The sequence below is a fragment of the Zootoca vivipara genome, chromosome 6 (genome assembly GCF_963506605.1).
Source record: "Zootoca vivipara chromosome 6, rZooViv1.1, whole genome shotgun sequence".
NCBI lineage: Eukaryota > Metazoa > Chordata > Lepidosauria > Squamata > Lacertidae > Zootoca > Zootoca vivipara.
Genome location: NC_083281.1, coordinates 93,750,755 through 93,772,317, shown reverse-complemented (window position 1 = coordinate 93,772,317; position 21,563 = coordinate 93,750,755). Strand labels below are relative to the sequence as shown.

General features: G+C 44.2%; 1 protein-coding gene across 1 annotated transcript in view; it reads right to left on the bottom strand.

Moving 5' to 3' along the window:
* Positions 1 to 16,334, bottom strand: part of SNRNP200 (small nuclear ribonucleoprotein U5 subunit 200) — a 48,148-nt gene extending 31,814 nt beyond the window's left edge. The window contains exons 1-13 of the mRNA XM_035121076.2: positions 16,153 to 16,334; positions 14,608 to 14,771; positions 11,238 to 11,409; positions 9,709 to 9,901; positions 8,285 to 8,340; positions 6,776 to 6,874; positions 6,362 to 6,514; positions 4,905 to 5,004; positions 3,869 to 4,005; positions 2,185 to 2,268; positions 1,798 to 1,971; positions 408 to 545; positions 98 to 253 (exon numbers count right to left, since the gene is read on the bottom strand). Coding sequence (XP_034976967.1) covers positions 98 to 253; positions 408 to 545; positions 1,798 to 1,971; positions 2,185 to 2,268; positions 3,869 to 4,005; positions 4,905 to 5,004; positions 6,362 to 6,514; positions 6,776 to 6,874; positions 8,285 to 8,340; positions 9,709 to 9,901; positions 11,238 to 11,409; positions 14,608 to 14,771; positions 16,153 to 16,197 — 1,671 coding nt within the window. The 5' untranslated portion in view covers positions 16,198 to 16,334. The remainder of the gene's footprint in view (positions 1 to 97; positions 254 to 407; positions 546 to 1,797; positions 1,972 to 2,184; positions 2,269 to 3,868; positions 4,006 to 4,904; positions 5,005 to 6,361; positions 6,515 to 6,775; positions 6,875 to 8,284; positions 8,341 to 9,708; positions 9,902 to 11,237; positions 11,410 to 14,607; positions 14,772 to 16,152) is intronic.
* Positions 16,335 to 21,563: the final 5,229 nt, after the last annotated feature.

The window sequence follows — 21,563 nt, the reverse complement described above, 5'->3', positions numbered from 1 at the left end:
TCAGAACACTGGACACCACCACTCCAAGTTCAGGTTCTCTTCCATCCACTCCCACCTGATGAAGGTCTTATACAAGCCAATTGCTGCTTCCTCTTACCTTCCCAAAGCTGCCCACCATTTCCTGGACTAAAGACCTCATAGGGGCAATGTAGATGATTTTGAAGTCATCCACGTTGATTGTTCCATCAAGGTTGATGTGTTTCCCAATCTCACGCAGCATACACATCAAAGCCACATTTGTCTTCCCAGCACCCTGGAATGAAGAGAGTGTCAAAGAAAATCCTCACTCTCCCATCCCTCCCCTCAAACAGGAGACCAGAAAGACATTTCCCCTAGCAAAAATCAAGGAACAGTGCAGAGGCACAGAAAGATCCATCATATTTGATATCATAGAATGGGATACTCACTGTGGGCGCACAGAGTAGCAAATTTGTATCTGTCTCAAGTGCAGCACGGTACAGTTTGCTCTGAATCCGGTTCAGTGTTTTGAATCCCTCAAATCCAGCCTGTGCATATTTGGGGAGCTTGTCAACAGGAACTAGTTGCTGAGAATAAGAAAAGAAATAATGGTTTTGTCCAGCAGTAACAAACTCATGAGGCAGAATCCTTATAGTCAGAACAGAAGCAGTTCAAATCCACAATTCACTCTGAAGTCACTTTAGAGGAAAGAGCCTATGCCACCCATTGGCCCATAAAAGCAGTGAAGTTGTAAAGAGGATGACAAATCTTAAATGGGAAGCAAATACTAAAGCCATTTTCCCAAGATGACCCTGGTGGTTGGAAGGACAAAGAGCCTTGCCCAAATTCCTAACACATCACCTGCTCAACAAAGACCTCAGCAGACCACCAGCACCACCACCATTTTATTATTTCTACCACAACCATCTGACTGGGTTTCACCAGCCACTCTGGGTGGTTTACAGCATATATAAAGACAGAATAAAAACAAAGCATTAAAAACCTCCCGATACAGGGTTGCCTTCAGATGTCTTCTAAAAGTTGTGTAATTTTTTTATCTCCTTGACATCTGAAGGGAGGGCCTGGTTCCCTGTCACTTCACTTCTCCCAGTGAGGGGACCAGCAGAAGACTCTCTTGATCAGGCATCCCCAAACTTCGGCCCTCCAGATGTTTTGGCCTACAACTCCCATCATCCCTAGCTAACAGGACCAGTGGTCGGGACAGATGGGACTTGTAGTCCAAAACATCTGGAGGGCCGATGTTTGGGGGTGCCTGCTCTTGATGGATTTCTCAGGTTGCCAAGGTTTTCTTTTTTGAGAGCAAAGCTCCAGTCACACGGCCCTCTCAATGGTGCCACCTAACCTCCCTAACTGGATCACCTCAACAGTTTAGACTGCTGTTACTGTATAGACTTCATTTGTGCAGGATTTTTAAACTGGAGCTTTTCCTGGGGTAATACTGCTGCTACTGCTTGGTTCTGTTTACAGTCGCAGGCTATTGTCTACACTAGCCTAGACTAGTATCTCAATCTCTGCTTTTTTCTCTATGGTCTCTCTAATACGTAACAGGAAAAAAAGGAGAGGCCGAGTCCATACAAGGACCTTCTTGGAAGTAACAGGACGCTAGACAATAGATCAGTAGTTAGCATATACATACAACCTGCTATCAGCCTGAGAGACCAAGAAACAGTTGGATGTGCAAAGGAGGCTTCATGATTGCTGAAGGCATCCAGCAAGGTTGCTAGTTTGTGAATGAGTGTGTTTGGTGTAGGCAAGACCACAAGCCCCCTGCCACAAGTGCTGTCTATATAGAGGGGAAATAAAAAACATATCATCAACCTCTTCTGAACCAAAGGGCTTTGGCTTCAGCGCAGGAACATGAACTTCCTCGTAGCCTTTGCGTTGTCTGCGGAAAGAGCCATCTGGCAACTGGCATCGCTTGTTGGCCATGAAGTGACTGCCTTGGGCAAACACAAGGTCCTCCAAGTCTAAAACTTGCCGAGGGGCCAATGCCTGAAATTGACAAAGTGGAAATTTCCATCAAAAATAGTTCATTAAATTAAGATGTGATAGCATAGAAACCTTTTAAAAAAACCACCCCACCAATCTTTCATTCATAAACAAGCAGAGGAGTTAAGATGAGGAATCATTTCCCCCCCAGTTCGTGTAGCACCTCACATGTAGCTCAGACCTCCCCACTAAGAATATTTGACGATGCAAGAGTACCTCTCCTCCTTGATCCAGATCCATGGTTTCCATGTCAGTGTCCATGCGGGACTGGCGGACGCGTTCCCTGCGAGAGCGTTCTTCCTGAAGTGGAAGGACACGAACTCCACGTTAGGGCGAGTTTTTGTTCCAAGGATCCATATCAGACTGCTCAACAAAGGTGAGCTCCTATATACACTAAGCACTTTCTCCTCTCCTGACAGCTTGTAGTAAATTGTGTGGCCAATTCAAACTTTGCCCTACAAAAGCTTGTAATTCTAATCCTTCATCCTTTCCACTGCCCATTGTGTGTATGTCATTCCCTATGAGGCACAATAAAAAATACTTTTTTCTAAGACATAAAACCCACTGAACCAAAGTTAACATATCTGGTAGGATTGTCCTGTTACAAACTCACAATATAGAGCAGTGGTTCCCAAACATTTTCAGACCACTGCCCCCTTGGTTCCATAAACTCTTCCCCTGTGCCCCCTACCCTACAAAATAAAAAAAGGTTTCAGAATAGCAGTTTGCAAAAATTCAAACCAGCAACAATTAATCACATTTATTCAAAATCCAGTTAAAACCATTTAGTTTAATTGATTCAACAAAACTGATGAACTTGTTCCACTGATGCCAGCTTTTCAAAGCAGGATAGTAATTTACCCCTCCAGTGCAACAACACCTCCCTGCTGCCCCCTTGCCTCTTAGTGCCCCTTTAGGTAATCCCCCCCAGGGGGGCAGTAATGCCCACTTCGAGAACCACTGATATAGAGAGAAAGTGAAGAGGAAGAGATGCCTGTTTAACAATACAGTGGTGCCTCGACTTACGAAGGCGATCCATTCCGCGGCGCTCTTCATAAGTCGAGGTCTTCGGTTGTCAAAGCGCCTGTTTTGCGCATGCGAAAAGACTTCTATAGTTGAAACCTTTGGAAGTCGAGGCATTTGTATGTCAAGGTAAAAAGGTAAAGGGCCCCTGACCATCAGGTCCAGTCGTGTCCGACTCTGGGGTCGCGGCGCTCATCTCGCTCTATAGGCCAAGGGAGCCGGCGTTTGTCCACAGACAGCTTCCGGGTCATGTGGCCAGCATGACAAAGCTGCTTCTGGCGAACCAGAGCAGCGCACGGAAACGCCGTTTACCTTCCCGCCGGAGCGGTCCCTATTTATCTACTTGCACTTTGATGTGCTTTTGAACTGCTAGGTTGGCAGGAGCTGGGACCAAACAACGGTAGCTCACCCCGTTGCAGGGATTTGAACCGCCGACCTTCTGATCAGCAAGCCCTAGACTCTGTAGTTTAACCCACAGCGCCAGCTGGGTCCCTTACATGTCAAGGTACCACTGTATTTTTAAGTGCTTAAAATCTCCAGCTTCAGCAACACTATTCTGAAACAGTATGACACAGCAGGAATATCCGATACAATCCACTCACCAGCACACTGAGTAAAATCATGGGAAGGGAGGCTACAGTTGAAACTGCTGCTTGGTCTTATAACATACTAAGGGCCTGAGCAAGTTGATCAGCCAAGACCACTCTCTCCCATGGTCTGATTTGCCTCACAGAGCAATCATTGGAGTAAAATGGAACAAGGATGTACTGGTATTGCAACCCACACTGATGACTTCAGGGCATAAATATATAACAAGCCACCACAATTAAAGCATTTTTACTCCAGATTCCTTCCCACCTCCATCCCCAATCCTTACCCGGATCAGATCTTCCTTCTCCGTCTCATGTAGCTGATACAGGAACTTTGACAACTCAGGGTCAGATTCCATCTTCCCCATAATCCTCTCCTTCTCAGCTTCACTCTGAGCACTAGCCAAGAGGGTACAGTACAAGACTGGGGGGAGGGGGGACACACAAATAATTGTAGTATCTTATTCTACTCCAGTGAAACAAACATCTATATCCCCCTTAAGGGCAAACAAAGGAAATGGGTGATGACAGAATGTACTTTTTTGTCTGTACTTCCCGGAGGCAAATGATCTGGTGCAGCATTTGTATTCCTATGGATCTGTATTATCTTTCTTCTAATAGGTATTTAGTGCTCAGTTTAATTTTTAAATATGTCAATATGGCAGCATCTTTTAATTCTGCACTGCTGTCTCCTCTCTCCCATGTTTTTTATTAACAGTCCTCAACTCACACAACCAACCGCATTTTAACACTATGCCCTGTGACAGTCCTGATCTGGATTGGTGGACACACAACTGCTATTTAATACACAAAAAGCAACCACACAATAATGAAACAATGTACGGTAGTACCTTGGATCCCGAACGCATTGCAACTCTAACGTTTTGGCTCCCGGGCAAACCCAGAAGGCAGTGTTGCAGTTTGCGAACATTCTTTGGAACCTGAACGTCTGACGGGGCTTCCGCAGCTTCCGTCGCGCCTTGGTTTCTGAAAGTTTTGGAAGTCGAATGGACTTCCGGAACGGATTCCATTCAACTTCCAAGGTACCACTGTACTTCATATCATGCCAAGTTAGGCCATTCTTATCTAAATATCTTAGAGCAAATGTGATAAGACACCACCTCTCTCTCTCTCGCAAGTCTTTTGACATGTGCAGAGGGCTGGTAGGGGGGCTTATTTCACTTGCACTGCTTTTTATAGAAGGCAAGAAACTGCTTGGCAAGAAATTTCTCCATACAACTCCAAGCTCTCTGTGCATGCCAAGATTTCAGACAACCCAATATTTTGAGATCTCTACATAATAACAATATAGCAGACACTTACTCATCATTCTGTGTTGCCTCAACACTTTAATGAAGTCAAATGTATTAAAACCCAGAAGCAAGACGAGCTGGTTTTCACATTCTCTGTCATCGCTGGCAGTCTGGGGTGACATGAAAGGGGAGTAGTAGAAATAGGTGACAAAGGACATTGCTCATTTGCTTCTCCATTTCCCCTAAGAAAGGTGTCATACATCTCCCTCCAGTTATTCAGATCCCCAGGAATGGCTGACAAGAAGATGCTTGATTTCAGTAAAGCTTTTTGACAAAGTCCCCCATGATATTCTCACAAGGAAGCTGGTAAAATGTGGACTGAACGAGGTAACTGTCATCCTGGGAAAAAGTGACAAGTGGAGTGCCGCAGAGTTCTGTCCTGGGCCCGTTTCTCTTCAATGTCTTTATAAACAACTTGGATGAAGAATTAAGGTGATGCTCATCAAATTTGCAATTATACCAAACTGGGAGGGGTAGCTAATGACGCAGAAGCCAGACTCAGAATTTAAAATGAGCGTAACAGATTGGAGAACTGGACATAACCTAACAAAATGAATTTCCATAGGGACAAATGTAAGGTTCGGCACTTAAGGCAGGAAGAACCAGATGCAAATATAGGATGGGAGACACCTGGCTTACTAGCACTACATGTGAAAAGGATCTAGGGGTCTTGGTGGATCACAAGCTTAACATGAGTCAACAGTCTGATGCAGCAGCAAAAAAAGCTTATGCTATTCTAAGCTGCATTAATAGAAGTATAGTGTCCAGATCCAGGGAAGTAATAATGCCACTCTACTGGAAGTTTTCAAGCAGAGGTTGGATAGCCATCTCTTATGGATGCTTTAGCTGGGATTCCTGCATTGCAGGGGGCTGGACTAGATGACCCAAGACTCTTGGGTCCCTTCCAACTCTAAGATTTTATTGTTCCTCTCCCACCTCAGCAGAGAAAGACTTGAGGTCTCTAGAGGAAGAGAGGTTCTGGCACAGGCCTTACAGATCCCAATCATTCAGGGCAGATTTTAAAAATGTTGGAGAAAAAGCAAAACTTAAAAGGAGCTACCAAGAGAACCAAAGTAAAAGTAGAAAAATTAAGAACAAATAAAGCAGGAACCTGAAAGCAGAAATGTAAAATGCAGAGACTAAATTGAGGAAGGAGGCTCAGGGAGGCACTCATCCCACATTTCAGTCAAGGATCCCTGCCTCTTCTGAGTGTGTTGACCCACTGTTGTCACCTGCACAATTCCAGGAATCAAGGCAATTCAAAAGCCAGAGCACCTGGGAAATTAATTCTGATCTACATCAGGATGGCACACAGTAGGTCCAGTTCTTCCTCCCTTCTTAGAGGAAGCCACACATGCAATATATTGTTGTTTTTCACATTAAGGTGCAAATATACACTAGAAGCTAGCACCAGTCCAGGAAAGAAAGAAACAAGCAGCCAGAAAGAAACAGAAGAAAACAGAGCACCTTTAAGATTTCCAGCACTTCATCAGCTTTTTTCTGGGATACGATGGCATCATCATAGAAGCGACTCAGCTGCCGCTGCAGCCAGAAAGCATCAATGTCTCGAGGGTGCAGGTCTTTCTTTTTGGAGCTCATCAGTTCACCTGAGGCCACAAGCTAAGAGAAACAGAATTATCTGCACAACTTACTTGACACACAGACATGAAAGCTTACAGCACACAAGGCTTAAGAAGAACTTGGTGAGGTAGACCACATGCTTAGCGTTTTCCTCCACAGTACTGCATATTCCCCTAAGGAGTTAGGAAGTTCTCCTAATCCACATAGTGGCAGAGATTCTTAAGTTATTCTGGACAATAGCACACAGGCTATTGACAGTCACCACCCTAATAAATTTGCATTTTCCCCTGCATGACTCACATTGGCTGAAAGGGTGCAGCGAACCACTGCCTCATCTCCTTCCATGTCATCGTCAGAAGCCTCATCCCGTACTTCACCGTAAACATCCTCATCACCCTCCTGTTGGTGCAAGACAGTTCATGTTCAGTGCCCTTTCCAAGGACATATCACAACACTTCTAACCACCTAACATCTCTGTTAGAAGAACCAAAGACTACCACTGTTGAATCTACCAGAAGTGATCATGTTACATTAAAGCAAAGGGAGGCAGGAGTTGAGGCCTAGAAGAAAACCTCTAGTTGGAACGAGATACAGTGGTACCTTGGTTTACGAACTTAATCCGTTCTGGAAGTCCGTTCTTAAACCAAAGCATTCTTAAACCAAGGCGTGCTTTCCAAATGGAACACACTCAACAGGAAGCGGAACATATTCTGCTTCCAAGGCAAAGTTCACAAACCAAAACACCTACTTGCAGGTTTGCAGTGTTCTTAATCCAAGTTGTTCATAAACTAAGCTGTTCTTAAACCAAGGTACCACTATATTGTTCTCTGATCAGACTTTTCTTTTGTTATTTATATTTTATTGATGTGCTTTTAATTAAAAGAAATAAAGTGATACAGAAAAAAGAAGGAAAAAGGGGGAAAGAACAAAGATACATATAAAAGGAATGCATGCACAAAAATGCAGTACAGTATACGATATTCCCATACATTATTCTATAAATTGCTACAGTCGTACCTTAGATCCCGAACACCCTGGTTGTTTTTGCTCCTGAATGCCACAAACACAAACGTGATTGTTCTGGTTTGTGAACGTTCTTTTGGAAACCAAACGTTTGGCTGCAGGAGCTTGGTTTTCGAATGTTTTGGAAGTCAAACGGACTTCAATTCGACTTCCAAGGTATAGTGTTATTATCCTAATACTTATGTAAATGTTAATAGCCTCCTACCAGGGTTCAAATTCTCACTCAACCAGTCATTCATTCACACCCTCATCTACCTCACAGGGTTGTTGGAAGGATAAAACAGAGAGGAGTGGAGAGAAATACAGACTGCTTTGAACTCCTTGGAGAAAGGAAATACCATGTAATCAAGTCAATCGGTACAAAATAATAAACAGTAGTATTGCAGCTACCAGTGTCTCTTTAATGCTAAAAACATCAAATGTAGAGTTTTAACACGTTGGCAACACTTCACAAACACAGGCTTGTATTCAACTAAGTCCCTCCTCAAAGCAGATCAACTCAAATCAATGAACCGAAGCTAGTCATGTCCACTAACATCAATGGATCTACTGAACGGGACCAACGCTGACTGCCACCCATAAACTGGAAAGGAAGATAATCTTAGAAAAAGGACATGGGAAGAGAGAGAATTGCCTGTGTGATTATTGGATGCCTACATTCAAACTCCCATCATCGTGAAGAAAATTGAATGTCCTTTCTCCTTGGGGGTGCATGCAGACAAAAGGGCCACAATCCTCTGCTTGTCTGGAATATGCATATCCATTGACACCAAATGAATCACTCACCTCTTCATCAGACTCAAATTGCACATTCACTCCATAGGTCTCATCAATGTTGTCATCTACAAAGGAGGACAAAAATCAGAAACAAGCAACATCAGGTAACTAGAAGAGGTCACATGTACTATATAGAAAGAATCCTGAGCTTTATTTGAAAAGCAGTGCCCTCTGGAGGCAGGCAAGCAATGACCCATGCTCATAAGCAAGCTGTAATGCAGCTGTGCAGAATGTGACTCTGCTCTTCAAAAGCACTAGTCACAACTTTGCATGCTACCACTAACCCACATTAAAGTGGTTTGCACATAAGCAGCAGAATTCAGTATATGGTGGCCACCTCAATAGATGCAGGAGGCATCTGGGAGCCAACATACAAAGCTAGCCTACTATTAAACTCTGACTGAAATTGGCTCCTCAAAGGAGGAAATTTTCCCCACTGGAGTTACCCAAGAAACTCTAACTGGAGTTGTCAAGGATTGAACATGTAATACACGTGCTCCATCAGTCAACTATGGTGTCTCCTCAACATGAGCTGCCCTGCCCAACAGCCACCACATTCTGCCATGAGAACACATTAGCAGAGGCTCCCAAACTTATTCACATCTCAGTGCTATTTGATGTCCAGGACTGGGAAACAATACAGTGGTGCCTCGCTAGACGAATTTAATTCGTTCCACGGGTCTTTTCTTATAACGAAAAATTCGTCTAGCGAATCCCATAGGAATGCATCGAAATTTTTTTGAATTTTTTTTGCCCATAGGAACGCATTAATTGAATTTCAATGCATTCCTATGGGAAACCGCGATTCGCTAGACGAATTTTTCGTAAAACGAATTCGTCTAGCGAGATAACCTCCGCTCGAAAAATCCTTTCGTTAAGCGGAAATTTCGTTAAGCAGGGCATTCGTTAAGCGAGGCACCACTGTACTTCTCTCCAATCTCTCTACTACCTATAGCAACCATTCAGGAACTTTACAATTTAACTACTATAACTACCAGCTGTGCCTCCCTTCACCTGTATCAGGTATCACCTCCTCCTCCCTGTCACCTGGTATCAGCCGCTACAGCAGAGGAGGGAAGAGAAGGGATTCATCGCCACTCCATCAGCGTAGGTCATAGAATCATAGAATGGGGAGTTGGAAGAGAGCAATGCAGGAATCTCAAACTTTTAGCTCCTCTCCTTGAACCTTTCCATCCTAGCTAGTCATGAGAAGAACTTTCAATTAAGAACTTGTACTTACTTATTTTTTCCTCTGTCCCAAACCACTTTCCCTTTGTGTCATGTATTTTTAGACTGTAAGCCTGAGAGCTGGTACAGTATTATATGAAGTAATTTTTAAGTGGCTCTGAGAACCTTTATTATTCTGTACAGAATTTAGTATCTAACGGATGAACACAAAAAAAGCTAAGAGGTCCTGAGGCTGCATGCCCTACCCATGTTCTGGATCTCCTTGTCCCCGCCATAGTCTGTGATCTTCTTGCCCAAGTTCACCAGCACATGGTAGCGGGTGTCGTCCGTCTGTCCCAGCAGCAGATCGATTTCTTTCCGTCGCTCCTTGTCGCGTAGTTTTTCATTCTTCAGGACAGCCAGGACTTCATCAGCAGCTCCACAAAGAATGTCTCGGGGCTGCAAGAAACAAGACTTGACTTACTCCAGCGTCCAACTCAGGTGATGAGTGCCAACAAGATTGGAGCCAAAAGGGGTAACTGGCAAACAAGAGGTGCATCAACAAGCTTGGGAAAATGCTGAGTTTTGCAGAAATATAAAAAGTATTTTTAAAATTACACTTTCTGACAGTACGAACTGTTTGACAGTGGAGCAGACTTCCATGAGAGGTTTTTAAGCAGAGGCTGGATGGTCATCTGTCATGGATGATCTAGCTGATATTCCTGCATTGCAGGGGGTTGGACTAGATGGCCGTAGGTATCCTTTCCAACTCTACAATTATATGATTCTGTGATGACCCTCTCCACCCAAAAGGTCAATGAGGATTAAGTATGCCCAGTCATCACAGAAAACTGACTACCAGTTGGAAGAGAAAAATAGGATATGGGAGGACAAATGCCTTGGCTGGGCATCTCACAGCATAAATTACTTGGGGATGTGGGTAGCGCTGTGGTCTAAAGCACTGAGCCTCTTGGGCTTTCTGATCGGAAAGTCGGCAATACAAATCCACACAACAGGGCCGTTGCTCTGTCCCAGCTTCTACCAAGCTAGCAGTTTTAAAGCATACCAGTATAAGCAGATAAATAGGCACCGCTGCAGCGGGAAGGTAAATGGTGTTTCCATGCACTCTAGCACTCATCACGGTCCTCAGTGCGCCAGTAGCAGTTTAGTCATGCTGGCCACATAGCCTGAAAAGCTGTCTGTGGACAAGTGCTAGCTCCCTCGGCCTGAAAAGTGAGATGAGCACCACACCCCAGTCACCTTTGACTGGACTTAAATGTCCAGGGGTCCTTTACCTTTTACACTACAATATTTCATTACAGGTCCCACATGTATTTCAGAGTACGTCTCCATATATCTGAGTTTATTTCAGGATAAGCACTGTTTTTTCTATGGTGTGAAACCAAGGGAAGCAGGTACAATATTTCAGATGATGGACACATCATACAGACACAAGACCAGAAAATCATTTAATAGAAATAAAATACACCTCTGAGAAATGTCCCCATTTGCTATTATTTATTTCTTGTATTTATTTGCATTTCAACCATCTCAGCACCACCATGGAAGCAAGGAAATGGTTCCTAATTGCTAAGCCATATATATTTAGTGTTAGCTGATTACATTATTTGCTAGGCTTGTGCAATTAAGTTAACTGAACACATAATGCTGGTATAACTACAGAAAATTTAAAATGTTTCATATGCTTACATTATTACTCTCTTTGGTCCATACACCAAGCAGAACACATGGGGATATTAGGCACCTTTAATCAATGCCGCTAATCTTCACTCACCTGATCTCCAAGAGCTGCCTGAATGAAGCTCAGCAAGACTTCATAGGTTTCTCGGGTCTCCTTGGTTTTGGGTTTGTAGATAATTCCCACCATCTCATCAATGCCCTCAGAAAGCAGAGTGTAACCTTTCATCTTGTTAATGTCATGTCTGTCCTCATCTCGTTTCCGCCTCCTAGAAAGATGGGAAGATCGGTGGCACACAATCAGGAAAGAGAACACCTGACCAATTCATAGCTAGAAGAGACAAGCACATGCACACAAACAGAAAGCACATGCTTCTTTCCCGAAGGCAGCCATGTTGAGGGAATTTTTTATGTTTGATGTTGTACTATGTTTTAATTTGTTGGAAGCTGCTCAGAGTGGCTGGGAGAACCTAGTCAGATGAGCAGGATATAAATTTGTTGTTATTATTATTACTGCTGCTACTACTATCTTAGAGAATAATGTTATTTTTACTGATGTTAGAGTACTACCCTGTTTCCTGACACAGTATTTTCAAGGGTATAGCTCAGCTGTGGATCATATATTTTGCATGCAGAAGGCCCAGGTTTAATCTTCAGCTACAAGTATCAGGGAGTAGTTGATGGGAAATATAGGAGTTGCTGTCAGTTAAAATAAACAAACAGGCTAGAAGTTCCCTGAACAACTTAAATGCCCCTATAGCAATGGTGGAAATACAACTCAAAATAGGTAAAGCAGATGGACTATCAGCAAAATATTATCAGAAACTACAGGACTTTTTAATTCAACCACTGAAAGATGTGATGAATGAAATTTTAGTAGCAAGAATTGTTCCAGATTTGTGGACTAACCCCTGACCATTAGGTCCAGTCGTGACCGACTTTGGGGTTGTGGCGCTCATCTCGCTTTACTGGCCGAGGAAGCCGGCATACAGCTTCCAGGTCATGTGGCCAGCATGACAAAGCTGCTTCTGGCAAACCAGAGCAGCACACAGAAACGGTGTTTACCTTCCCGCTTGGAGCGGTACCTATTTATCTACGGTACTTGCACTTTGACGTGCTTTCAAACTGCTAGGTTGGCAGGAACTGGGACCAAGCAATGGGAGCTCACCCCGTTGCGGGGATTCGAACCGCCGACCTTCTGATCAGCAAGCCCTAGGCTCTGTGGTTTACCCACAGCACCACCTGCTTATACAGTACTATACTTAATCCAAAACAGGACTCTGATTTAATGTCAGTTAAAAATTACAGGCCGGTCTCTCTATTGAACAATTGACTATAAGCTATTTGCATCTATACTGGCAAAACAGAAGAAATCTGTATGAAAGGACATAATACATCAAGATCAGGCCAGATTTCTCCTGGGCAGGCAGTTGAAGGATAATGTAAGGAACATAACTGATATTATAGAATACCTAGAAGTAAGAAATGATAACAAGCGGCGCAGATGTTTATAGACACAGAACAGGCCTTTGATAACATTTCGTGGACTTTTATGACAGAACTTTTAGAAAAGATGAACTTTGGAGAGACATTCTTGAAAGCAATTGAGGTAATTTATTCTAACCAATATGCTATGCTGATAGTTCTTTTAAATTTTTCTGTTAAGATATTATTTACTAAGGGGACAAGGCTTGAAGACATAAGAGAATTAGTAACTGGTAACTGATTGGCTGCAATATCACCAACTTAATGAAGTGTTCGACAAAAAGAAGGGTTGTTTAAAACCTCCCAGTTTGAAAGGGAACTGTTAGAGAATAAAACTAAGTTAATTTCAAAAATATATAAACTTCTATTAAATTGGCAAACGAAAGAACAGGTCAAATTGGTTATGGTCTACTGCAGGGGTCAGCAAACTTTCAGCAGGGGGCCGGTCCACTGTCCCTCAGACCTTGTGGGGGGCCGGACTATATTTTGAAAAAAAATATGAATTAATTCCTATGCCCCACAAATAACCCAGAGATGCATTTTAAATAAAAGCACACATTCTACTCATGTAAAAACAGCAGGCAGACCCCACAAATAACCCAGAGATGCATTTTAAATAAAAGAACACATTCTACTCATGTAAAAACATGCTGATTCCCGGACCGTCCACGGGCCGGATTTTGAAGGCGATTGGGCCACATCTGGCCCCCGGGCCTTAGTTTGGGACCCCTGGTCTACTGCGTGAAGCATTTTGGTTATATTATGGAATTAGCAGTGTGGGAGAATATGGACAACAGGATTAAAATTCACAGCTTGCTATACTTTGAAGGAGAACTATATGAAAATGCATTTCTTCATAACAAGAGGTAATTCGCATATCCCCTCTGCCCTTAAGGTCTTCAACACCAAAATTATAGCTCAATTGCTCTATGGAATTCCAGTCTGGCTGCTAGGGTTTGCCCAGCTGGTAGAATGATATTCTTTCCTTTTTTAAGATTTTTGCTGTCCCACACTGTGTACCCTATGCAGCCTTGTGTCTAGAGGGAGGTCAACACAAGGTAGAGATTGTCGCCTTGGTGAGATTTATTCTATGCTGGTTAAACATCTGCCTTACAACAGATAAAGATCCCCTCCTCAGCGAAGTTTTGTTAGACCCCCTTTCTTTCCCCAGAGCTACAACAGTTTAACATAAAGGTACAGCAACTTGGGCTGTCAGTGGAACTTTTGCAATCGATGTCTCTACCATCTGCCAATGCTATAATAAAAATTAGGTTGTGGGATATTGAACGCCAGGAACTAACAGTAGCAGCAGATAAAACATGTTCCCCTCTTTACTTTCAACTTTCTTGGGCACATGAAAGTAACCACAATTATCTTGAATTTTTGCTTCTCAAGAAAGAAAGGCATTTTCGCTGGCCAGGTTTAATTCAAATCCATCAAACCTCCTTTAGGGAAGGTTCTCAGGCATAGTGGAAGGAGAAAGAATTTGCCCATGCGAAGACCACCTGGTGGAAAGTCTTACACATATGGTTCTTAAATGTAAACTATATGCTGATCTCTGCCAGCAATTCCTAGATCAACTCTGCATCCCCAAATGGAAACCAGAGTTGGAGGTCATACATTTTCTATTACTGGGGAATGATCAGGAGCTCACCAAGTTAGTGGCTAAATATCTTTATTTGGTTTTTTGTCGTCGAAACACATTGCAGACGTCTGATCTCCCTGGAGACCTAGAGATGTGACAATAGACTGCTTTGCCTCTTTTCTTTTGGCAAATGTTTTGTGCCACTGGGGAGGTGGCAATTCTGTATTGATTTGTTATGGATGTTTGTATTTGATGCCAATAAAAGGTTTGATGATGATGATTAGTGACAAAGGCCTGAACATGATAAGCACAGACATTCAATTATTGGATCCAACTCTAGAATTCAGCCAGCTATTACACAACAGACAAAAGAGCGTATTAAATAGTCTTCACCCACTTTGCTCGTCTCTCCTCCTGCATCTGGGGTTTGGTCCTCTGGGCCTTGTCACCCATTCGAGTTCCTTCCAGCTTCCCCACCAACGACAGGACCTCTCCCGTAGGTTCATCACGCCGGGTCCTGTCAATCAGGGAGCGATCAGCTTGAAGTACAAGATTAGAGTTCTGGAAAAATCAAGAAGACAACGTGAGGGGGAGAAAAAATTTCAAGTTTAAGAAGAAGGAAATGAAACATTGTCAAATATTCTGCTATTAGAAGAGCCTCCTTTGCCATACCCCTCCCACAATTATTGGCTTCTATCAAGAATAAAAGTAATAGATGACTTCAGCTCTAGGGTATCACATCATTGTCAGCAGCAGTTTGCAAAACAGCACCTGCTGTAGTGGTTAAGAGCTTGTGTTACAATCCCAAAATCTGTGAGTCAGATTTCAGCTGACTCAAACTCACTAGCTAGCATCAGGAAGACACCTATTCTCCACAATAGGAAGGGGATAGTAAAAACTGGTCTGAGATTTGTATATGATTTGCTTTGAACAGTAAAAATGTTATGTAAATCCTGCTGTTGTTATTAAAATGGGCAACTGTTATTTTACTACAGAGGGGGGGAACCTATGGCTCTCTGGAACTTGTTGGGATTACAACTGCCATCAGCCCAAACCAGCATGACCAATGGTCAGGAATGATGGGTGTTGTAATCCATCATCATCCTGCAGCATCGGATGATGATGGAGCTAGGCATGTATTGTGACAAGGAATTTCATTAGTGCGAGCAGTTTCTGAACTCTTGGTGCAGTATACTGCGCCTAAGATTTCAGATTTAAATTGCCACTGCTAGCACTGAGGGTGTGGGAGGAGAAATTCCTCTAGCTCAACTTCCAAGAGATCAGTGCAGCATCATGCAAGCTGATAGGCACCACCTCTCAGCTGGCCTAACAGATTGGGTTGCTTCCTGCCTGCCTTGCTTGCAATGCGAGGGTGTCAGGGGTTGAAAAGAGCTTTTTCATTATTGGCGGAAAAAACAGCAACTTTTTCCTAGTACTGTAATATTATAAACAATTAACAATACTAACAATCAACAGCATTTTTATAATTTATTCTGAAACAATAATAAAGCACCTAAAAAGTACTATACTAGGGGGAGCCAAAGCCTTTTGTAGGGGGGAAACAACGCTTCTCTGGCGGATTACCCAACCGCCATAGCTGCCAAGTTATCCCTTTTTTAAGGGATTTTCCCTTATGCTGAATAGGCTTCCTCGCGAGAAAAGGGAAAACTTGGCAGCTATGCCAACCGCCGGCATCCTTGCGGCCGCATTACAACGTCGTCTCCGACACGCTGCTCTGGTCGGAACTCAGTTCCGGTGAGTTCCGGTTGAAAAAACCTAAGCCCTGTATGTAGCCATATTCAGAACAGACCCACTGGACTTCAGTAAAGTTTCAGAGGATGTAGTCTGAATAGAGCAAACGGTGAATATTGCCCACTAACAATAAGATTAGAAAGAAGCCTGATTTATAGCCTTGCTAACATCCCCCGCGCCCGCCACTCACCGCCTTGTACTCGTACTGCAGGCTCCGAGCGGTTACGTCTGCCATGGCGGCTGCTCCGCAGCCCCGCTACCGCCACGCAAGAGCAGTCGCTTCTGCCCCGGCCGGCCTCTGCTGCGTCTTCCCCCGTTCCTCAAACGGTGCAAAACGATCCACACACGCAACAGGTTGCCGCAACACTTCCGCTTCCGGGTGAAGCCTACAAGTTCTTCCTCTTTCAAACCTGCTCAGAGGGACAGAGGGCGGAAATAAGTGCACAATCCTAGACCGGCCGTTCCTTTGCCTGTGCACTGTACTTCCGGGTTCTCATGGCTGCAAAGCAATCCATTACAGTCTTTTGCAGCCTAACATGATGGTGCCTCTGGAATTTGTCACACACACACACACACACACACACACACACACACACACAACACACAATGTGTAAATATATCTGTCCTTGGCTGCCCAGATCTTAAATACTGTTTTTAAAAAATAATTTTTATTAAATAATTTCTTATTTTACAAAAGTACATGCCTTGTCTCTTTTTTCAGGTTGTGTTTTCTACAGATCATATACATTTGTTCTGAGATGTTAGTGTTACAGTCAAACCTTCATTCCCGCATGCCGAAAACCCAGAATTAAATGTTCCGGTTTTCTAATGTTTTTCAGAAGCTGAACGAACGTCCAACCCTGAGAATAACCCTACCCCTTATTAACGGAAATTTGAGGGCTGCCTTGGACAAAACAAGACTCCAGCCAAGAATATAAGAGCAAAACAGCAGCCAGTAGGCTTGGTCTTTATTAAAGAAAGAATACTGTCGCGACAGGGCCCCACCTGCAACAAGGTGAAGCAAGATGGAGACCCCGAACAATAGGGGTCTCCCCTTTTTATTTACTTCCCACCACCAAGGTACACCCCTAAAACCTAAAACCTAAACGTACACCAAACCCTAACTCTAACAGAACCCAAACCCAGACCCTTGCCATAAACCTAAGCATTGTGGGTTAAACCACAGAGCCTAGGGCTTGCCAATCAGAAGGTCAGTGGTTCGAATCCCTGAGACGGGGTGAGCTCCCATTGCTCGGTCCCAGCTCCTGCCAACCTAGCAGTTCGAAAGCATGTCAAAGTGCAAGTAGATAAATAGGTACCGCTCCGACGGGAAGGTATATGGCGTTTCCATGTGCTGCTCTGGTTCGCCAGAAGTGGCTTTGTCATGCTGGCCACATGACCTGGAAGCTGTACGCCGGCTCCCTCGGCCAATAACATGAGATGAGCACCGCAACCCCAGAGTCGGTCATGACTGGACCTGACGGTAAGGGGGGTCCCCTTATCCCTAACTCTAAGGTATGGTTACCAGATTTTTTTCAATGAATCCGCGGACACTTTTTTTAAAAAAGCTGATTAGCAACAGGGAGTCAATAGTGGGGGTGGTGAGGCAAAAGACCCCGGGCCCAAGCACATTTTCTTTATTTCATTTGTATCCATGCTGGAAAAAAAATCATTTTGTCAGGTTAAGTGGCTAAGGCATTTGGACAAAAAAATGAGAATGTTTTAAGAAAAATCAAGATGCCAGTTTCACAAAAAGCACTGCCTGCCCCCTCCCACTCAGCCACCCTATTGCTGGGGGGGGGGGAGGCAGCGCAGAGCCTGCGTGCACCCAAGGGGCAGAGTGCAGTTTGCTCCCCTGGATGTTTGAGAGTGGAACAGAAAAAAATCAATTTGACGTCTGCAGTTCCCAGCCATTGGGGACACGCTCTCGTTCATGCACTCTCTCACGTTCAGCTGCCTGGCTCCGTGCCAACTCTGCCGCAGCTCCAGTTGGCCGAGGGCATCGAAGTCATCTCACCCCTCCGCACCTTGCCCAGTAGAGAAACCTCGCACCTTGCACCCCTCTTGGGCAACTGCGCGCTGCCCGCAATTCCCGAGCCTCCCCCATCTCCTGCCTCCTTCCCCCTTTGTTTTGACTGATTGGGGGAGGCAGCGAACCCTATGTTTCAGTAGACTGCATTGTGCCTATGGTTGCCAGCTGTCCCTAGAAAAACGTGAGGGGTGGGAAGATAGTTTTTGTGCAGGCAGAGGTGGGTGGGTGGATCAAAGAGTGCGAAAGAAGGGCTTTGCACCTTGCCCGGCAGAGAAACCACGCACCTTGCGTCCCTCCTGGACAATGGCACACCGCCCGCCCACAACTCCTGAGCCTCCACTGATCTCCTGCCCCCTTCCTCTTCCACTTCCATACATCACTACTGGGAAAACCATAGCTTTAACTATACGGACCTTTGTCGGCAAGGTGATGTCTTCTCCCAAGAAGCAGGTTTCTTTTAATTTCGTGACTGCTGTCACCATCTGCAGTGATCATGGAACCTAAGAAAGTAAAATCTCTCACTGCCTCCATTTCTTCCCCTTCTATTTGCCAGGAGGTGATGGGATCAGTGGCCATGATCTTAGTTTTTTTTATGTTAAGCTTCAGACCATATTTTGCACTCTCCTCTTTCACCCTCATTAAAAGGTTCTTTAATTCCTCCTCACTTTCTGCCATCAAGGTTGTGTTATCAGCGTATCTGAGGTTGTTGATATTTCTTCCGGCAATCTTAATTCTGGCTTGGGATTCATCCAGTCCAGCCTTTCTCATGATGAATTCTGCATATATAAGTTAAATAAGCAGGGAGACGGGACCCAGGTGGCGCTGTGGTTAAACCACTGAGCCTAGGGCTTGCCAATCAGAAGGTCGGCGGTTCGAATCCCTGTGACGGGGTGAGCTCCCGTTGCTTGGTCCCAGCTCCTGCCCACCTAGCAGTTCGAAAGCACGTCAAAATGCAAGTAGATAAATAGGAACCGCTACAGCGGGAAGGTAAACGGCGTTTCCATGTGCTGCTCTGGTTTGCCAGAAGCGGCTTTGTCATGCTGGCCACATGACCTGGAAGCTATACGCTGGCTCCCTCGGCCAATAATGCGAGATGAGCCCGCAACCCCAGAGTCGGTCACGACTGGACCTAATGGTCAGGGGTCCCCTTTACCTTTAAGCAGGGAGACAATATACAGCCTTGTCGTACCCCTTTCCCAATTTTGAACCAATCAGTTATTCCATATCCAGTTCTAACTGTAGCTTCTTGTCCCACATAGAGATTTCTCAGGAGACAGGTAAGATGATCAGGCATCATCAGGGATCAGGCAACCCTAACCCTTATCCAACCCTAACCCTAACCTAACCCCTAACCCTAAGGCAACCCTAACCCTGAGAATAACACTAACCCTGAGAATAACCCTAAAACTAATCCTAATCCTAAAATGCTAACCCTAATCCTAATCCCAATCCTTACCCAACCCTAACAACAACTTTAACTCTAACCCTAATGCTTACCCAACCCTAATCTTAAACCTAACCCAAAACCTATCCCTAACCAAGGAGAACGTCAACCAATATTTTCTTTTTTAATCCACCCTGAATCTCAAAGCTGCAAACTTTATTGTACACTCACACTGATCTGCCCCTGTCAGGCATCATGGGACCCCCCCCCCGGTAGGCTGCCAGGAATAGATAGGCAATGAAAGTTCTTACCAAGGTCTTTTATTAAATATTCATAGAGAGAGGCATAGAAATGTTGCCTCTTGGAGTAATTGTGTTGGTCCAAATAATCTCCACCCCACTTACGGTGGCCGCTTAGGGCCATTTGTCTCCAAGCCTTTGCTCTCTTACTTTCAATGCTCACCAGGTTCTGGGAGAGGGGGGGGGTCTGGAATGCTTTCTAGTGATAACATGTCAGCCAGCTGCTCTGGCTCTGCCTCCTCCTCTCCCACTATATCCCAACTTCGTCCCTCATCTACCTCTGAGCTGTGACCTCCCACAAACCACTTTTGTAAATCTATACTGTCTTCTTCTTCTCTGGAAGGTTCAAGCTGGGGAGCTCCTCTGTCCAGTCCCTGACACACACACACCCCTTCTCCTGTACTCTTGTTTTCCTTGTGTGGGGCAAGGCCTACGTTTTTATTTTGGTTTATTTACCTTAGTTGCCATTAGTTCAAGAAATAAATCACGAGGAGAAGGGAGGCATTTATAGAATAGGTGTGTGACATCAGTGTTGCACAATTTGCACATACATGCACATTTTTTTTAAGTTAAGAGGAGGTTTGGAACATGGCAATCTGGGAAGAGGGTCCCTGCCCTCTTCAGCAAACAGCCTCCAGTCCCAGAATAATGCTCATTGCTGGAGAGGCTGATGATGGTCTCGTCATCCAGTCCAGGAAGGGATGAATGGCTCTATTCAGGTCCTATTTGCTTAGTTGCATAAGCCTCCTCTCAAGAGTCCCACTCAGCTAAAAGAGGAAAAGCCAAGAGCAGTTGTACTCCTGGTGGGAATCAAATACATCCACACAACAAGAAAGTCTTCGCCCAACCTTGATTCTAGAATGTGCTGCTACATTCCTCACATAGCCCAGCCTCCTTTTCGAGTGCTGTAGTTCCAGTCATCAAAGAGGTAAAGCAACAAGCAGCCAAATTGCGTAGCAAATCCTATGGCACTGTAAATACCTGGATGAACCCTATATCTAAGAATCAGTGTAGAAAAATGATGAGCAGATGAACCAGAAGTCAGCAGGTGGTCTTCTTAGGCCTCATTTGCACTACTAGAAGTACCACTATACAATTTTAAGCAACTGTGACTCCCCCCCCCAAAAAAAATCCTGGAACTGTAGCTTTTTAAGGATCCTGGGGGACCCTTATTTCCCTCAAAGAACTACAATTTGCAGAGTTCCCAGGGTTGATTGTTAAACCACTCAGTGTTGAACATTTAACATTCCAAGTGTTCTATGAAAGCTAAGCCATTATTAATTATGGAGTTTACTGGTGACACCTGCTCCCCACATGAGATGGGGGAGCCCAAGTCTGGCATATCCACAAGACTACAGGTAGGTAGCCGTGTTGGTCTGGATCGAAGTTTCCAGGCACTTATGGAAGTTTCCAGGCACTTATGTAGAGAAGGGGTGGGGAGGGGTGGGGATGGGGAGGGGGGATCACTCAGAAGGGTGGTGGAAATGGGTGATTGACTGACTGATAGCTGTAGATGAAACTTCCATTTCACTGTATCTGAAGAAGCTGTAGATGAAACTTCCATTTCACTGTATCTGAAGAAGTGTGCATGCACACGAAAGCTCATACCAAAATAAAAACTTAGTTGGTCTTTAAGGTGCTACTGAAGGAATTTTTTTATTTTACACAAGACTACAGATCAGTCCTGCAGGGGGGAAACAGTAAGAATATGAGGGAGACAAGAGGGCTTGGGATCAAGAATAATCTTCAATGTAGACTGAAGGTCATATTTACCACATAAAAATGCACGTAAGAGTCAATTTTCTGACTATACCTGCGGGTATAGGGTGGTTAATAATAATAATAATAATAATAATAATAATAATAATAATAATAATAATAATATT